The 17,341-nt window shown below is 33.9% G+C and overlaps 3 protein-coding genes across 3 annotated transcripts; all 3 read left to right on the top strand.

The window, feature by feature from the left end:
• The first annotated feature begins 4,320 nt into the window (after positions 1–4,320).
• Positions 4,321–5,067, top strand: LOC140181357 (secreted RxLR effector protein 161-like). The gene has a single exon (XM_072224901.1). It carries the CDS (start codon positions 4,321–4,323, stop codon positions 5,065–5,067), a length of 747 nt encoding a protein of 248 aa, XP_072081002.1.
• Positions 5,068–11,073: 6,006 nt separating this feature from the next.
• LOC112788235 (E3 ubiquitin-protein ligase RDUF2) lies at positions 11,074–12,801 on the top strand. The gene has a single exon (XM_025830423.3). It carries the CDS (start codon positions 11,291–11,293, stop codon positions 12,338–12,340), a length of 1,050 nt encoding a protein of 349 aa, XP_025686208.1. The 5' UTR covers positions 11,074–11,290; the 3' UTR covers positions 12,341–12,801.
• Positions 12,802–14,220: 1,419 nt separating this feature from the next.
• On the top strand, positions 14,221–16,235 carry LOC112788219 (ankyrin repeat-containing protein BDA1-like). The gene is made up of 2 exons (XM_025830422.3): positions 14,221–14,829; positions 15,400–16,235. Exons 1-2 carry the CDS (start codon positions 14,221–14,223, stop codon positions 16,069–16,071), a joined length of 1,281 nt encoding a protein of 426 aa, XP_025686207.1. The 3' UTR covers positions 16,072–16,235.
• Positions 16,236–17,341: the final 1,106 nt, after the last annotated feature.

Below are 17,341 nucleotides of genomic sequence, written 5' to 3'. Positions count from 1 at the left end.
ATACCAGAGTTAGTTAGAATTGTTAACTGACCATAGTTATCAATTAATTAGAGTTAGCCTTTAGTTAGCACTTGTATATATCTTTAGTTAGGAGGTAGTTAATATTTTTGTAATTTTCTTTATTTCTTTAATAAAAAATCTCACTTCCATATGCTTTTTCTCTCTGCTCCTCTTCTTTCGCACCCATCATCAACCTGCAATCTCTTCACGGCTCTGAATTTTATCATGGTGCGGTGAGTGTGGAGGTTGTAATCGCGACGAGATCTGAGTTGAATTAAGAGAAAGAAGGAGATTGTTATTGAAGAGTCCTGATTCAGTCTATCTATGGCAAATGAGGAACATTTGGAGAATCCAGACTCAGATATGGAGGATGAATTCTCTCCAAACGACATTCGCAACTTCACAAAACTCCTGAATTGACTCACCAATTTTCAGAACTCTCAGTGCAGAATAAATCGCTCTGCATCTCCGAACGGTACGAACTCTCGCAATCCCTCTCGGACGGTGCGAACTCTCGCAATCCCTCAACCAATTCAACCTTGGACCTGCACAGCCCCTATTATCTTCATCCATGTGAGAATCCTAGAATCTCGATAGTGAATGTGACTTTAACTGCTTCGAATTATCACTCTTGGTCCAGAAATATGAGACTTGCGTTAAAATTCAAGAACAAGTTACAGTTCATTGATGGAACCCTAACGAAACCTAAAGAAACTGATCCTAATTTTTTAGCTTAGGAAAAATGTAATACCTATGTAGTAGCTTGGCTGAATCTGTCCCTGAGTAGTGAAATCTCTCAGAGCGTTATTTGGAATGAAAATGCATATGACATGAGGAATGATCTCAAGCACATATATCATCAAGGAGACATATTTCGAATTGTTGATCTAGAGGAAGAAATGTACACATCTAAACAGGGAGAACTTAGTATAACTGCCTATTTTACTAAACTGCGAATCATTTGGGAGGAATTGAAAACTTTTTTACCTATTCCGAGTTGCGTCTGTGGTGTAGAATGCACATGTGATTTAGGAGTGATGAGAAAATATAGAAAGCAGCGCCAATTAGTGAGATTACTGAGAGGTTTGAATGAAGAGTATGGTACCGTTAGGTCTCAAATCATACTCATGACACCTTTACCTGATGTGAATGCAGTTTTTGGCATGTTAACTCAACAAGAGAGGAAATTTCACTCCTTAGATAATGGTGAACCCAGGGCTCTCATAAGCTCTTCTGACCTGATTGAGAATGAGAAGCACTTTCAACATCAAAATGCAAATGGCTATAGGGGCAGAGGTCATTCTAGCTGAGGAAGGGGTGGTAGAGGAGGAAGAGGGCCTCTCAAACTATGTTCTTTCTATCACAAGATAGGACACTTGGTAGACACGTGCTATAAGAAATATGGACCCCCTCTACATATGAGACAACCACAAAAGGCCTTCAACTATGCAACAACCTCACCTGGTGTGGAAATTGATGAGTCAACTGAGGCATTGCTGCAGCTTTCAACTCAGAAAGGGGAATGCAAGACATCCGCGTTTTCTTTATCTCAAGAACAAAAAGACACTTTAATTGCTCTTCTTCAACAGGACAATTCCTCACAGTTTGGTTATGTCATCAACTAAACCACAACACAATCAGGTATACCGAGCTATATTTTATCCATGAGTGCACATATATCTCAAATTTTGTTTACAAAGTCCTTTTATACACATACCTAATCATGGACAGCGGTGCCACCAATCATGTCACATTTCTTTAGCCAATTTTTATAGCTATCACAATATAAAACCAATCTTAGTTAAACTTTCAAATGGTCACCAAACAATAACTCACATCGCTGGAACTATCATGTTTTCAAACAAGCTGTATCTGACTGATGTGTTATACATACCATGTTTTACTTTTAATCTGCTATCAGTTTCTAAAGCTGCCAAATAGTTAAATTACTATTTTTCCATCTCTGACACTGCTTGTGAGATACAAGACAAGAATACTTGAAAGATGATTGGATATGTTAGTGTAGCTGGCGGTCTTTACACATTGATAATTACACCACCAAATTTACAGGAGGCACATAAGATTGCACTCACATCTCACACTACACCCACATCTCATAGTACAGATACATCATCTAATATACCAGCACAACGTAGTGTAGAAAATAGTACAAAAATATGGCATCTTAGACTTGGACATATACCTGCAGATAGGATGCTTATAATAAAAAGGAAATATCCTCTCTTTGATAGTATAGATTGCATGAAACCTTGTGATTTCTGTCATTATGCCAAACAAAAGAAACTCCCTTTTGTACAAAGTGTCACAGAATCTAGTGAAATTTTTGACTTAATACATATTGATGTTTGGGGCCCTTATGCTACTCCCTCAATTGCGGGACACAAATACTTTTTAACTGTGGTTGACGACAAGAGTCGTTTCACCTGGCTCTATTTATGAAAATGAAATCTAAAGTTCAGTTGTTGATTAAAGAATTTGTAGCATATATTCAAACACAATTTGAAAAAATTATAAAATGTTTTAGATTGGACAATGGATCTGAATTTCAACTATACAATTTCTTTGCTGAAAAATGTATTTTGCACCAAACATCATGTGTGGAAACACCCCAACAAAATGGGGTGGTTGAACGAAAACATCAACACTTATTAAGCATGGCTAGAGCACTATTTTTTCATTTTTCAATTCCTTAATGTTATTGGACTTATGCAGTTGGGCATGCTACCTACCTCATCAATCGATTACCAAACTCAGTTTTAAAAGATAAATCCCCTTATGAAATATTATTTTCCAAAATCCCAAATTTGATAGAATTGAAGACTTTTGGCTGCTTAGCCTATGCTTGCACTCTCACTGCCCATAGAAGAAAATTTGATGAAAGTACAAAAAAATGCATTTTATTAGGATATGGACACAATGTAAAGAGTTTTATTTTGCTTGACATAAACACAAGAGAAATACTCCTCTATAGACATGTTCAGTTCTATGAGGAAGTATTTCCATTTCATCACAAGACTTTAATCAATTTTGACCAACCAGTGGTTCTTGATAACTCTCGCAACAATCCAGCATCCCTACCTTAGGTCATTGATCTTTTTAGATTTGAGTCACTTGACACACTTCATGAACATATTTCACCTAGCACACACCATACATCTATGCTTGATAAAACTCCAACTCTTATGGAGTCTGGCACCTTTTCTATCATTCCACATGCATCTCATGACATTGCACATCATTCAGATTTTGCCATTACTCCTGATAATGAGGCCACAACCACTCCTAGTGGTCCTGTATCTTTCTCGCCTCCTCCCCCACCAATTCAAAAATCCAGTCAGACTAAGCAACCACCTGTATACTTACATGATTATCATTGTCCTACAATTTCGTTAACACTAGCATCCTCAACTTCAAACATGTATCCATTTTTAAAATTTGTCTCATACAACCATTTGTCTCCAAAGTTCAAAGCCTTTTCCCTAGTTGTTGCTACCATTTCGGAACCAAAGTCTTATGTTGAAGCTATGGGCTTAAAGTGTTGAAAGGATGCAATTGATGATGAGCTTCGTGCTCTTGAACATAATCAAACGTGGACAATTACTAGTCTACCTCTTGGGAAGAATGTCGTGGGTTCAAAATGGATTTTTAAAGTGAAATTCAATGTGGATGGCACTGTAGAAAGGCACAAGGTCAGGTTGGTGGCTAAGGACTTTACTCAACAAGCAGGTTTTGACTACTTCGACACCTTTAGTCCAATAGTTCGAATGACCACACTGCGAGTTCTTTTTTCCATTGCTGTCCCGAAGCGGTGGATCATCCAACAATTGGATGTAAATACGGATTTCCTGCATGGTAAATTATCGGAAGAGGTTTACATGAAGATTCCTGAAGGCCTGACTGCTCCTGCTGATTCTGTGTGTAAGCTAAATAAGTCTCTTTACGACCTCAAGCAAGCAAGTCGGCAGTGGAATACTAAGCTTGTTTCTGTCCTATCTGAATTTGGATACACACAATCCAAATTCGATTACTCTCTCTTCACTAAGCGCACAAAGTCAGGGTTCATAGCCATTTTAGTATGTGGATGATTTTGTCTTGGCAGGAGATGATGGTTTCGAGATTGACTGAATTAAATTCACCTTGGATGTTCGATTCAGCATCAAAGATCTTGGAAAGTTGAAATACTTTCTCGGAATAGAGGTAGCTTAAAACACTAGAGGAATTGCCTTGTATCAAAAGAAGTACACCACTGATCTCTTGGAGGAATTCAGTTTATTGGAGGCGAAACTAGCAACTACGCCCATGGATTACTCGATTCATCTCTCGAAAACTTCTGGGGACCCGTACCATGATGCTTCGGTCTATAGGAGGCTCATTGGTAAGCTTCAATACCTTACCAACACCAGACTAGACATTGCCTTTGCAGTTGATAAACTGAGTCAATATCTGGACTCTCCGACTGTTGAACACCACAAAGTAGCTATGCGGATACTCCATTACTTGAAGAACGCTCTAGCCACTGGGTTGTTCTTCCCTCTAACCACCGATTTCAAGCTCACGGGGTTTGCTGATGCTGATTGGGCGACATGTCTCGACACTAGGCGGTCTGTCTCGGGATATTGTTTCTTTCTTGGCACTACTTTGGTATCTTGGAAGAGCACCGAGCAACAAATTGTATCTTGGTCATCCTCTGAAGCTGAGTACTGTACTTTGGCGAACGCCACCTGTGAAGGGCTGTGGCTCCTTCGGCTACTAGAGGTGCTTGGAGTCTCTCACAATGACCTTTTTATTCTTTACATCGCCAGTCAATCTGCACTACACATGGCTGCCAATTCTATCTTACATGAGCGCACAAAGCATATTGAAGCGGACTGCCATATTGTCCAAGATAAAGCGCATGAGGGTGTTCTCAAACTATTGCCAGTAACCTCAGCCAACCAAACAGCCGACCTCCTCACTAAGACTCTGGCACCAGGACCTTTTAGTTCATGTTTCTCCAAACTAGGATTGTTAGATATTCACACTCCTAGTTTGAGGGGGGAATATTAGCTGATATAATGTTACTTAACATAGTGTTAGCCTATATATTTATACCAGAGTTAGTTAGAACTGTTAACTGACCACATTTATCAATTAACTAGAGTTAGCCTTTAGTTAGCACTTGTATATATCTTCGGTTACGAGATAGTTAACATTTTTGTGATTCTCCTTATTTTTTCAGTAAGAAATCTCTCACTTCTATATGCTCTTTCTCTCTGCTCCTCTTCTCTCGCACCCATAATCAACTTGCAATCTCTTCACGGCTCTGAATTTTATCAATATATATTAAAATATATAAATATATAGTATCTAATTTTAATAATTAATTTTATTATATAAATAATATTTTTGTTATTTCTTTTGTTTTATGTGTACATTCATTATATTAAGGTCTCTTTTGTAATGTTTAATATTTATTCATAAAATTTAAAAGAGAAAATTTCACTCCCCTTCCCTACGAAATGCTAAAATGACATTCCTCTTCCCTCTATTTTATAAATGTACATTTTATTCCCTTTTAACTTTTAAAAAACCTCCTCTTTAATCTATTTTAAATTTTTTTGTGTTAACTAATGTTAATTTTATCCATTGTTTAAGAAAAAATAAATTATTTTTTGAAAAAATACCCATTAACAAAAATTTTATTTTTTATCATTAAATTTTGCTTACCAAAATACTCTTTAATAAATTAATTTTTTATTGATTAAATTGTATTTTTACCAAAATATTTTTAAAATAATTAATAATTAAATTATTTTTTTCTAAGATACCTACCCTTCAATATTTTTTTAATTATTAAATTGTGATTTTACTAAATTTTTTTAACAATTATTTTTATATTTACTATTAATTTTTTTATATCAATATATATTATTTTAACATTAAATAAAAAAATCTTACCACTGTTAATATGTGTAACAATTAATATATATTGATATTGAAAAATAATCTTACTAAAATTTTTTATTTAATGTTAAAATAATATATATAGATATCGAAAAATTAATAGTAAAATATAAAAAAATTATTAACGAAAATTTTGGTAAAATTATAATTTAATAATTAAAAAATGATTGAAGAGTATTTTAGAAAAAAATAATATAATTATTTAATTTTTTAAAAAATATAATTTAATCAATAAAAGAATATTTTATTAAAAGATATTTTGGTAAACAAAATTTAATGATAAAAAGTAAAATTTTTGCTAATGGGTATTTTTTTAAAAAAAATCATTTTTTTCTTAAAAAATGGATAAAATTAATATTAGTTAACACAAAAAGTTTAAAATAGATTAAAGATGAGATTTTTTAAAAGTTAAAAGAGAGAAAAATGTACATTTATAAAATAAAAGGAAGGAGAATGTCATTTTAGCATCTTGCAGAAGAGGAGAGTGAAATTTTCTCAATTTAAAAATAAAAAAATAAATTCCACTTTGTTTTATTTCTACTTTTGGACACTAAATTTTTAAAAATAAAAAAATACATTCATTATATTAGACAAAAATTTTTGGGCACTAAATGATTTCCCTTATATTAATTTAATTGTTTATAAAACTTCATCACTTAGGCTAACCTAAAACTAGTCCAAATCACACCCAACCTAACAACCCTTTTATACTTTTATTCTCAAATCAATTTATTAAAAAAAATCTCAAATATGGCTCAGCTCTCCCAGCATAGATCCATCCAAGATGGTGATTGGTGACTGATTTTGGACTTTTGATAGATCAAGCGGCTAAGAACCCTAGGACGGTCATCCAATCATTTTTCAAGGACAACATGATTCACATTTCACATTTAGAAAGCAAAATTTTTGTATTCTTTTTTTTTTAATCTATGTCAATAATTTTTTTTTTCTGTCACCTACCAGTTTGTTTTTTTCCTCCCTCGAGATGGTTCTATCAAGGGTCTATAGTGTGATAATATTTGAAGAATCAGTTTTCGGATATCAAGACATTTGGCTTCTGCATCCTGATTGATAATTGTGTCCCTTATAAGAACTTATTGCATTTTGTAAAATATTATTTTGTTCCTTTTTATTATTTTTTCTTCAATGATAAGTGGATAATGTTGTTTAATTGGATGCTCGCGGTACAAGAATTAAGTAAGACAAATGTTCAAATGAAAAATCTTAATCCATATAAATTCAAATGGTGCATAGGAATAGACACGAATTAGGACCACCACATTTAAATGTAGAGAAGTTTAAGTTGTATCATGTTAACTGCTTAAGTGCTTAGTTTCGATAGTATTAGAAGGTAACTAAGGTAGAATTGGAAAACAGAGGCAAATCGATTAACTCAAGTTGTACAAAAATGTTATCCGAACACCCAAAATCAGATATTAAGTCAGAATTAAATATTAAATTACTAGAATAATTAAATCTCACGTAATAAAATAATCAAAATCTACAATAGAATAATAATTAAATTTATTTATAATAGTTAAACTTTATGAAATATCAAATACATAAATATACACCATGTTTGATTTTTTGTATACACATAATATGATATATATATATATATAATTTGCTATGATCAATTTTCTTTTTAATTTTTTTGGGTCTCCCTGGGTATTTGTTTGTGACCGATGAGCCTATCGTTTTAGTTTGTTTTGGCCCAATTATCGGATATGGGCTTTTGTATAGAGGCCTCGTAAGTCATAATGAAAGGGGCAAGTGGCAATTAACAATAGTTACAGCCAGACCCAAAACAAAAAATCACTGTTTGCGCACTAAAAATCTATTCGAGGAATGTTAACAGAAAATTTCAAAGCTAACTCGTATTTAAGGTAAAAACTCACGTGAAGTCGATTTCACGTGAAACTGATACCTGAGAGTCGTTAGATGAAAATTTAGTCAAATTACTTCACGTGAAGTCGACTGCACTTGAGTTTCCACCAATATTTAAACGATGAAAATTTATAGATAATTTTGACGGAACAGATAAATAACCTCTATTTGATCACATTTCAGATAATTTTGATGTTTGCACAAATAAATTTCCTTTTATTATGTTAAGTTATTTTGTTTATGTATTCAGCAACTTCTATTTCTTCCATCACAGTTTTTTTTTTCAACCTAACATAACTACAAACTTTAGCACAATGCATGGAGGTGGCTCTTTCCACCATATTGTATATTATATAGAACGTTATAAAAGATGAAAATGATTTGGGAATATTAAAATTATGCCTCGTGCTCTTTTTGATAGCACTCTTTAATTTGGCAAGTTGATACCCAATTCAGTGCCCATCCAATAATTTTTTAATCTGTCAACCAAACTCTAGAGGTGATCAAATATAAATAATTAAATATATAACAAATGATACAATATAATATATTATCATCTTCAACCAGGGATTATTTTGAATGGTCAAAATTTGTCATTATTATCTGAAACCTTTTCTATGTATGAGAGACATTATATTTGATGATGCATGCGCTTAGGTATAGTTAGGTTTACAGAATATACGACTTTCCCATGTTGTAAATACTAAAAAATAAGATTTACTTAGTGACCAAACATCATAAGATTATTCAGCCCTTTAAAAAGGTCAAACATGAAGAAATTTCAGGATTGTTTGGAAGATTAATTGGCCAAGTTGAATAGTAACATTGGCTAAACTTTTTCTTTAGCTAAAAGAAATAATTTTCACTCTTTATCAAAACTTTATATTTATTTGTATATTATGAAAACCTAGAATTGAACTAATTGTCATGAATTGAATTTCCCTTTAATGCAAGCTTATACAGTTATATATACTATCCTGCTGGTGCTACTTGCGACCTAGTTGTTAAATATTAGAATTTTCAACTTAGATATATTTTTATTTTCCTGAGATTAATAAATATGCTTTAGGGAGACATGGACTTTTGCTTGGACTTGTTAAATGTTAATTGCTTTCTTTGATAGCCTGATTATTTATTTTCCTTAGATTTTTTGTTAATAATATTCTTTATATGTAACCATAAGATGATCATCAATGTTGCAATACTTTCGAATTGATTAAAAAGACAGAGACAATGAATTCACATTCATATGAACTAGGATATTATAATATGAATGAGCTTAAAGCTAGAAAGTCAACATTTCTCAATCAACATGAAAAATTCTGAAGATTGCTTCCTAATTCCTATAATAAGTTTTAATTCAAACTGATTAGCTATGACTACATTGACTTTCCTTATTATAAAACTCAATTTAATTATAATTATGTCAACATATGAGATAATATTATATCATGATCTAGAATCAAGCTCATATAGAGTTGGTCAATGTGCAGTGTTCAACACTTGTATTTTTTTTTTAATTTTTGGGAATAAATTAGACTAAATTATTAAGTATTATAATAATTAGTAAAAAAAAGTAAATGTATATTTTATAATGCACCACTGATATTTGAGCTTTCAACTTTTATCTAAACTGAAGTTGTTACTTAAAGAAATAAGTGTCATAATATTTATAAAACAATAATAATAATGTATTGGGAGGTTGTTTAACTTTGACATAATAAACACCTAAAATGACTAATCAAGTGTTAAACGGAAAACGTTTCTTCAATTCTATTGTATTATTTTGGGACATAGAGACTCAATTACTTAATTAATAGACTTTATATGCATAGGCTAAAATACCTACTCAATCAAGATAATACATGAAGCTTGAAAAAGTTGATGAATCTTAATTAAAGTAAGGGAGGTTCTTGACCCCTTTAAGAGCAATTCCGGCCAAGCATACTTTAAAGCTCAAGTCAATGAAAAAGAATTACGAGTAAAGAATGTTGACAAGAATGAAATATTTGGATAGTGAAATATTAATCTTACTCAAGAAAAATGGGCAAGGATGATTGAAATGAAGTTGGAATAATGCAATTAAAGTGAAGGGTGAAGTGCATAAAGAAATAATAAAATAAATGGTAAACTTAAATTTCATCTTAAATTTCTTATATTGATTTTTTTTGTTGTTGTAAGTTTTGCCTTTCATTTAAATTTTCATTTGATTCCGGTATGGATATTTTTTAAAAAAATTTATTTTGTAAAAATTGAACTCATTTGTTAGAATTTTTAATATATTCTGAAATTTCATTTCAAATTTGTGGGATTTAAAAAGTATATAATAAATTTAAAATATAACCATAGCTTTTGTATGTGTTTAAAATCCATCACAAATTCAAATAAATTCTCTTACAAAAATGTAAAAATTATGGAACTTGAATGGAAAATTGAGTAAAGATGGATTTATTGGACAGGTTTAGGGTATCAATTAAATTAAGTGAAAAATTTAAGATTAATTTAATTAATAGATAAAAAAGACAAGAAAAAAATTAATAGATAAAAAAAATTGAGAAAAGAGAAGAGGAGCGTAAAAGTGGGACCATAGAAGATTGGGATGGAAGTGGGGCCTAGATAGGTCAAGGGTAGAATCATGAAACTAAAGTTTTGAATGTGTAGGTAAGCCAAACATCCCATGTTCACATCAAGAGTCTCTGCCACAAAATGGAGTTACAAGCATACCATAATCATGGTAATTGGTAATGCTATCTCCATTGAGTTACCCTTTTTTCTTGTTTAAGGAATCTTATACAGCAATACCAATACCTTGCCAACTATATTTTAATTTATTCCATGTGCCCTATATATTTTAATCTTTAAAAGATGTGTAGCTCAACATTCTAATACTTTTGATTTGTGCAAATTAAATCCTCTAGAGTCCATTTTCTTTTTTTCCTAAAATAAATTGAGAACTCAGTAGCAAAAATAACACCAAACTTGTATCTTATTCTGCTTCTACTTCCAGGGCTTTAAAGATAAAAATAAAAGAAGTTTCCATGAATTGTTCAAAATCAAAATTGGCGTCTCTTGCCGTGCAGTGCAGTCTACGGTCAACACTTTCTTCTTGAGTCTTCACCACCTTGTTGCCTCATGCATTCGTCACGTCACATCAATCAATTCTAATTCTAGTTAATCCGCCGTTTAAAAATTAATTATAGAAATTACTATGCACCTTCTTCCACAAACAGGCCAACGCTCTAATTGCTTTTTGTATTAACCAGCAATGGACAACTTAAACGCGTGGGTTTAACACGCTAACACATTCATTCATTCACACCGCTCCTCTCTCTCTCTCTCTATCTTTCTTCTAATCCTTTAAATTCACGCTCCCTTCTCTAAGACCTTACCACACACTCTCTATCTCTGACTAACCCCTTCGGATCTGAAAAATTCGCAAATGAACTTCGAAACGCAACCTGGAACGGCGTCGTTTTGGTGTTACAGCTGCGCAAGCTTCGTTCACATCATGGACGAAACTGAAACCAACCACATCCTCTGCCCTAACTGCAATAGCGGTTTTGTCGAACAGATCCGACCCGACCCGTCTCCGGACCACTTTTTCAGCCCCTTCTCCGACGTCTCCGATTCCAGCCACCAAGGTTTCCGCCGTCGCCGCCGCAGTGCCGCGGGAAACCGCTCCCCTTTCAATCCTGTGATTGTTCTCCGTGGCCCCAGCGATGACGCCGATCGTGAAGGTGGTCCTGCCTTCGAGCTATACTACGACGACGGCGACGGAAGCGGTTTACGGCCTCTGCCGCCAGCTATTGCGGAGTTTCTGTTAGGTTCGGGATTTGACCGGCTTTTGGAGCAGTTCTCGCAGATCGAGACGAACGCGTTTGGGCGGCTGGAGAATCCACCCGCTTCTAAGGCGGCGATAGAGTCGATGCCGGCGGTGGAGATCGCGGAGGCGCACGTGCGTGCCGAAGCGCACTGCGCCGTGTGTAAGGAAGCATTTGAGCTACGGGCGGAGGCGCGTGAGCTTCCATGTAAGCACATATACCACACCGATTGCATCGTTCCGTGGCTTTCGATTCGGAATTCGTGCCCTGTGTGTCGACACGAGCTTCCTTCGGATCAGAATTCGTTGATGTCGGGTTCAATCGACGAGGAATCGATTGGATTAACGATTTGGAGGCTGCCGGGAGGGGGATTCGCCGTCGGTAGATTTTCTGGTGGCCGGAGAGCAGGTGAAAACCACCTTCCCGTCGTGTACACGGAGATGGACGGAGCACTGAACCCTAACGGAGCTCCGAGGAGGATTTCGCGTTCTGTGAGGAGCAATAGGGTAAGGGAAAGTCATGGAATTCGTAGGGTTTTTCGAAATTTCATGTCAATTTTTGGAAGATTGGGTTCTAGCAGGTCTAGATTTTTTGGTCCGGAACGAGTTTCGCTGAGATCGGTGTTCAATAGGAACTCGCGGAGGCGAACATGGAGATTTGAAGATTGATTTATTTGAGTTCAGATTTTGCTTTTAAGAGAACAAAACATACATTTTGTTTTAGTTAGTTGAGTATCTTTTATTCATACTGTAAATAGCATGAAACTATAAAAATTAGATGGAGCTCTAGTTTCCCTCTCTCTGGGATTGTGAACTGGTTAAGCCGTTTAGTTCAAATCAATGGAAATTGTTCTTCTGAAATGGTCATTGATGGGTACAATTTTGATGTTCAACACTGATAAAGATAAATATTGTTGTAGCTGCTGCTGGTGGAATATTACATTTATTTCTGCATTTTTGTAATTGGCACCAGCAGTAGCCATGGGGACAGAGCATGAATTGGGAAAAGGGAAATAATGCTTATTCCCTTGTATTTAGATTATTTGATTTGTCCCTTCAAATTCTATGGGAATACCCTGTTAATCCCAATTGAATGGGTACTCTTGCATAAATGGTACCAACATTTGTTATGCCCTTTTGCAAGTGTTCTTTGTATTATTCACATAGCTGCGCTTTTGTTGATTTTGCTTTACATGGGATCTGTACTGAACATTGGACTACTATCCAAGCCAAATATTAGCATGTTTAAAAGTTCATTTGGCGTATAAAAATTAATTGACTAATATTTTTCTTAAAATTTCGAGTATGCATTAAAATGGTTTGCTGTTTAGATTGTCGTCATGGCTTTCATGAACTCCTTCACTTTTTGGGCTTTGCTATGCGGTGATTCACTGATTGTTACTTTGTTAGGTTATCTATTTTGTGTAATAAATGTTTTAAAAATTTAAATTTAAATCTTTTTAGGGTGCTTTTTAAATATATTTTGCACATTTTGAGTTATCTGAATTCTGAACGAGTGAATGTTGTGGTCAATGCCTACAACTAAGATAATTCTCCTTTGAGGCAGCGTGTCCACATCTCTAGACTATTGTTGACATTGCTAAAAAAATCCCAACAGCATTCGAAATATCATTCTTGTTGATCTAACCTGTAACCTTCTAGCGTTTCAAGTTGGTACGAAATTCTGATTTGGCCTACGCAGTTATGAATTAATTAAGATTGAAATTCACTTTTCCTGTTTTCCACTGCAGTTTGGAAACGTTGACCCTGAAAGCAATGTCCTTTTTACATTTGAAGTTGTGGTTCTTCTGAAACCCGTTCGTGGATAAGTTAGATGGTTTCATTTTAAAAACACATCAAACCCGTGATGTCATGGAATTAAACCAAGATAAACTCAATCAAGCTGGAGCTTTTGAATAACTTGAACCCGTTGAAAATCTAATCAATAATACTATGTCAGGGACCATTTTTCACCAAATATTCATATACTTATGCGCCAAGAACTATGAACTTGTAACAAGAGTGAAATAAAACTACTGCTGTAATTAAAGAACATCTATTTTATAATTATAAACAGGAATTAGCTCTAGAGAAAAGACAGAATGAATCCAATAACTTGGTTGGAATATTTTTCCACTTGATAAACAAAATATTTGTACCACGTCCTTTGTCACATGTATGCTTACTTCACTGTTGTTTGTTTGTGCGGCCTATGGGCTATCGCTACGCTGAGTTACATCATCAATTGCAATTAACTAGGTACTATATATTTAGTTTTTATTTTGTAGATCATTATTCAATCTTCATATCAGCCTTTTTCCTTCATTATTTATGAAGATTTGACACTTTCAATATTGCTAGTGATTCTTAATAATTACACATTCTAAAATGAGTTTCATACATCATACTCTAGATTTCGTTTATTCTGTTGGCGAATCTAATGGAGTCTAAAAGTGGATAATCGTACGATATAATTGAATTAACTTGTGGTTTTGGAGTCTTCATTAAGAACAAATTAAAGAAGCTCAACAACAAACAAATGATTAAAGATGGCGAATGTTATTAGCCCGTTAGAAGAAGCTGCTAAATCCGGAGACATAAACCGTCTCTACGCGCTAATTGAAGCAAATCCATATATTCTAGAAGACGTGGAAGCCATACCCTTTGTTGAGACTCCTCTGCATACAGCTGCATCTGCTGGCCACATCCACTTTGCTTCTGAGATTATGAGATTGAAACCTTCATTTGCTTTGAAGCTAGACACGCATGGCCTCAGCCCCGTCCACCTTGCCATTCAAAAAGGCCATGGCCAACTGGTTCGTCGCCTCGTGGACATCAACAACGACCTCGTCCGAGTCAAAGGAAGAGAAGGCATTACTCCTCTTCATACAATTGTAAGTCAAAAGGGAGAAGCTCAAGTTTTGGCCTATTTTCTCGAGGTTTGTCCTGACTCCATTGAGGATGTGACTGTGAGAAGGGAGACTGCGCTTCATGTTGCGGTGAAACATCAACAGTTGGAGGCTCTGCAAGTGCTCATTGGTTGGCTCAGGACAAATACTCGCAGAGGTGCTGCAACCTTGGAACGCTCTATCTTGAACTGGAAAGACGAGGGAGGCAACACCATCTTACATCTTTCAACTCTCAATCATGACATACAAGTACACTTTTCTCTACGTCTATACTCATTTTGTTTTTCAATTTTCGAGTATTTCTCAACCCCACATATAAAAAACTAATTTGTTATGCTATGAGATTTTTGTCGAGATTCTGAGTCCCAACATACATCTATACTCATTTTTAATTAGGTATTTTTCGAACAAAATATTATTATCATCTAAATTATTAGCATAGAATAATTATTTTTTTTATGTACAACCAAATAATATTTCTATATAGTAAATATTATTGATGATTAATTTTTTTTATTCATTTTGCATGATGATATTTACTTTTATGACTTATGAAATTGAAAGTTATAGTAAATTTAAGTATAAGAAGTTTTGTTAAGAATTTCATGTATTAGATAAAACAGAAACATAAAAATTTTACATTTAAACAACAATTTTTTAACTAGGGTAATTGAGGCATATAATATTATAATTAAAAACAATTTAATATCGTTGACTTTAACAAGTATCTATCTTAAAATTTAATAAAACTCGTATTATCCTTGATAGAATTACAAATTTGGTGTAAATTCATTTGTGTGTTCCTGTAATGTTTCATAGGCTCTGAATTTGTTGATAAAGTGTAAAAGGTTGAATTTAAACAGCAAGAACTCAGAAAACAGAACAGCTTTAGACAGAGCTTGTAGCACAGAGATGGAGAGAGAGTTACAGAAGGTTGGAGCAAAACGCGGTTCATCGGTTAAAGATGATCCCACCCTTGCAACTCAACTCAAACTAAACATCACATTTCACCGAAGAATAATTATCCGTGTAAAACGCACTAGACACAATATCTCAGATATACAGCGCGAATCTTACTTGGTAGTTGCAGCTCTGCTTCTAACCGGAATCTACCAAACTGTACTTAGTCCTCCGGCCGGAAAATCTGTCCTGTCAGCCAGTGGTTTTGTTGCCATATTAGCCATTAACACGCTCGTGCTTTTGGTCACAACACTTACGATTCTTACACTAATACTCAGCAGTTCCGTTGGGTTTCTGTTGCTTGGGCCAATTTTTTCCTTTGCCTTCAGCTATCTTTATTCTATGCAGCTGATATCGCCAACAACTGGAGGTAGACACATAGCTACGGTTATGATGGTTGTTTATGTTGTTATTTATTGCTTGGTAGCCATTGAAATGATGATGAACTTACCTTCAACGTCTTCATTGACTTTGAAGGCGAAAAGATTCTATGCAGACTTAAAGTTAGAACTACACAAGTTTATAGCTTGATCATGTGTGTGCCTATCTTTGCTAGAAAGTTTGCATGTTTATTGGTTGTTGTGTTCAATTCAGGCTTTATTTTCATGCTGTTGTTCTATATGGTTTAATTTAATATAATTGTTTGTAATGCAATAAATAATAAAGATATGGGCTAATTCTTCGTCTCCATCTTGATCTCAACTGTGCCTTTTAGTCCTTGAATTAGCCATTATTAATAATTAGAGTAATTCTTGATGATTCACATCTTCTAAAGTTCAGTAATAAACAATTTGTCCACACACTTCAGTAATAGAGAGACATTTTTCCAAAACAAACACACATACACCCCCTTTCTTTAGCGACATCAACGTGGGTTTAATCAGTACAAATTTGACCATGGATTGATAGGATTTACATATCCTACTGATGACTAATTTTTCTTCTACCGCGTGTCTATTCATATGTAAGTGCATTTCCCACTGGATGGCAGAGCACTTTACTGCTTTAGTATAATAAAATATGCACAGGCCAAACCATTGTAGCTACCTGATCAAGACCTCTGATACGATCATTGTGTTGTTGGTTGATTTCTTGGTCATCCATTTTAGTCATGTACTTTAATTCTCAGTAATTTCCACTGAAGTACTTGCATGTGAACAATTTTAAATTTTAATTTGAGTGCCTCACCTTTAATTTCGTGATGTATTTTTGTGATCCAGATCAGGAATTAATTTTTTTTTTTTTATCAAAGATAGGAGATTCGAAGACTATGCCATTTGAGGTATAACTCATTGGCAGATCAGGAATTAGTTTATAATTTATATATGGTTTAAGTTGGGTATATCATGTGCATGTATAGTATTAAATAACTTAATTAAATATATCATTTTTTTACTCTATCCTCTAATATGATAAAGTAAAAAATAATTTATTGCAGTTTAAAGTTTTATTTAAAAATTTATTATTGGACATAAATTATTACATATATATATATATAGAAGATAGAAGACTTTTTAATTATTTTTATATAAATATATTTTTGTATAAGCAGTCACCTTAATTTATACAAATGTCAAAATATTTTTGTTAACATTACAACTGAGATTTACTCTTAGTATCAATAACTAAAAGAAAAGTACGAGGAGCCAATGGAATATTTGTATAACATGTACAATGAAAGTTTAGGGAATATTAGAGATATAACTATTAGTGTTACTTTTTTTTATTAGTTGAAACTTTTGGAATGAGTGGTATCATGACATAGTATTAGAGCTCTAGATCCGAAAGATCAAGAATTCGA

Source organism: Arachis hypogaea, chromosome 3 (assembly GCF_003086295.3).
Source record: "Arachis hypogaea cultivar Tifrunner chromosome 3, arahy.Tifrunner.gnm2.J5K5, whole genome shotgun sequence".
NCBI classification, from domain to species: domain Eukaryota; kingdom Viridiplantae; phylum Streptophyta; class Magnoliopsida; order Fabales; family Fabaceae; genus Arachis; species Arachis hypogaea.
Note: the sequence above shows the minus strand (reverse complement) of the source record. Positions and strands in the feature narration are given on the sequence as shown.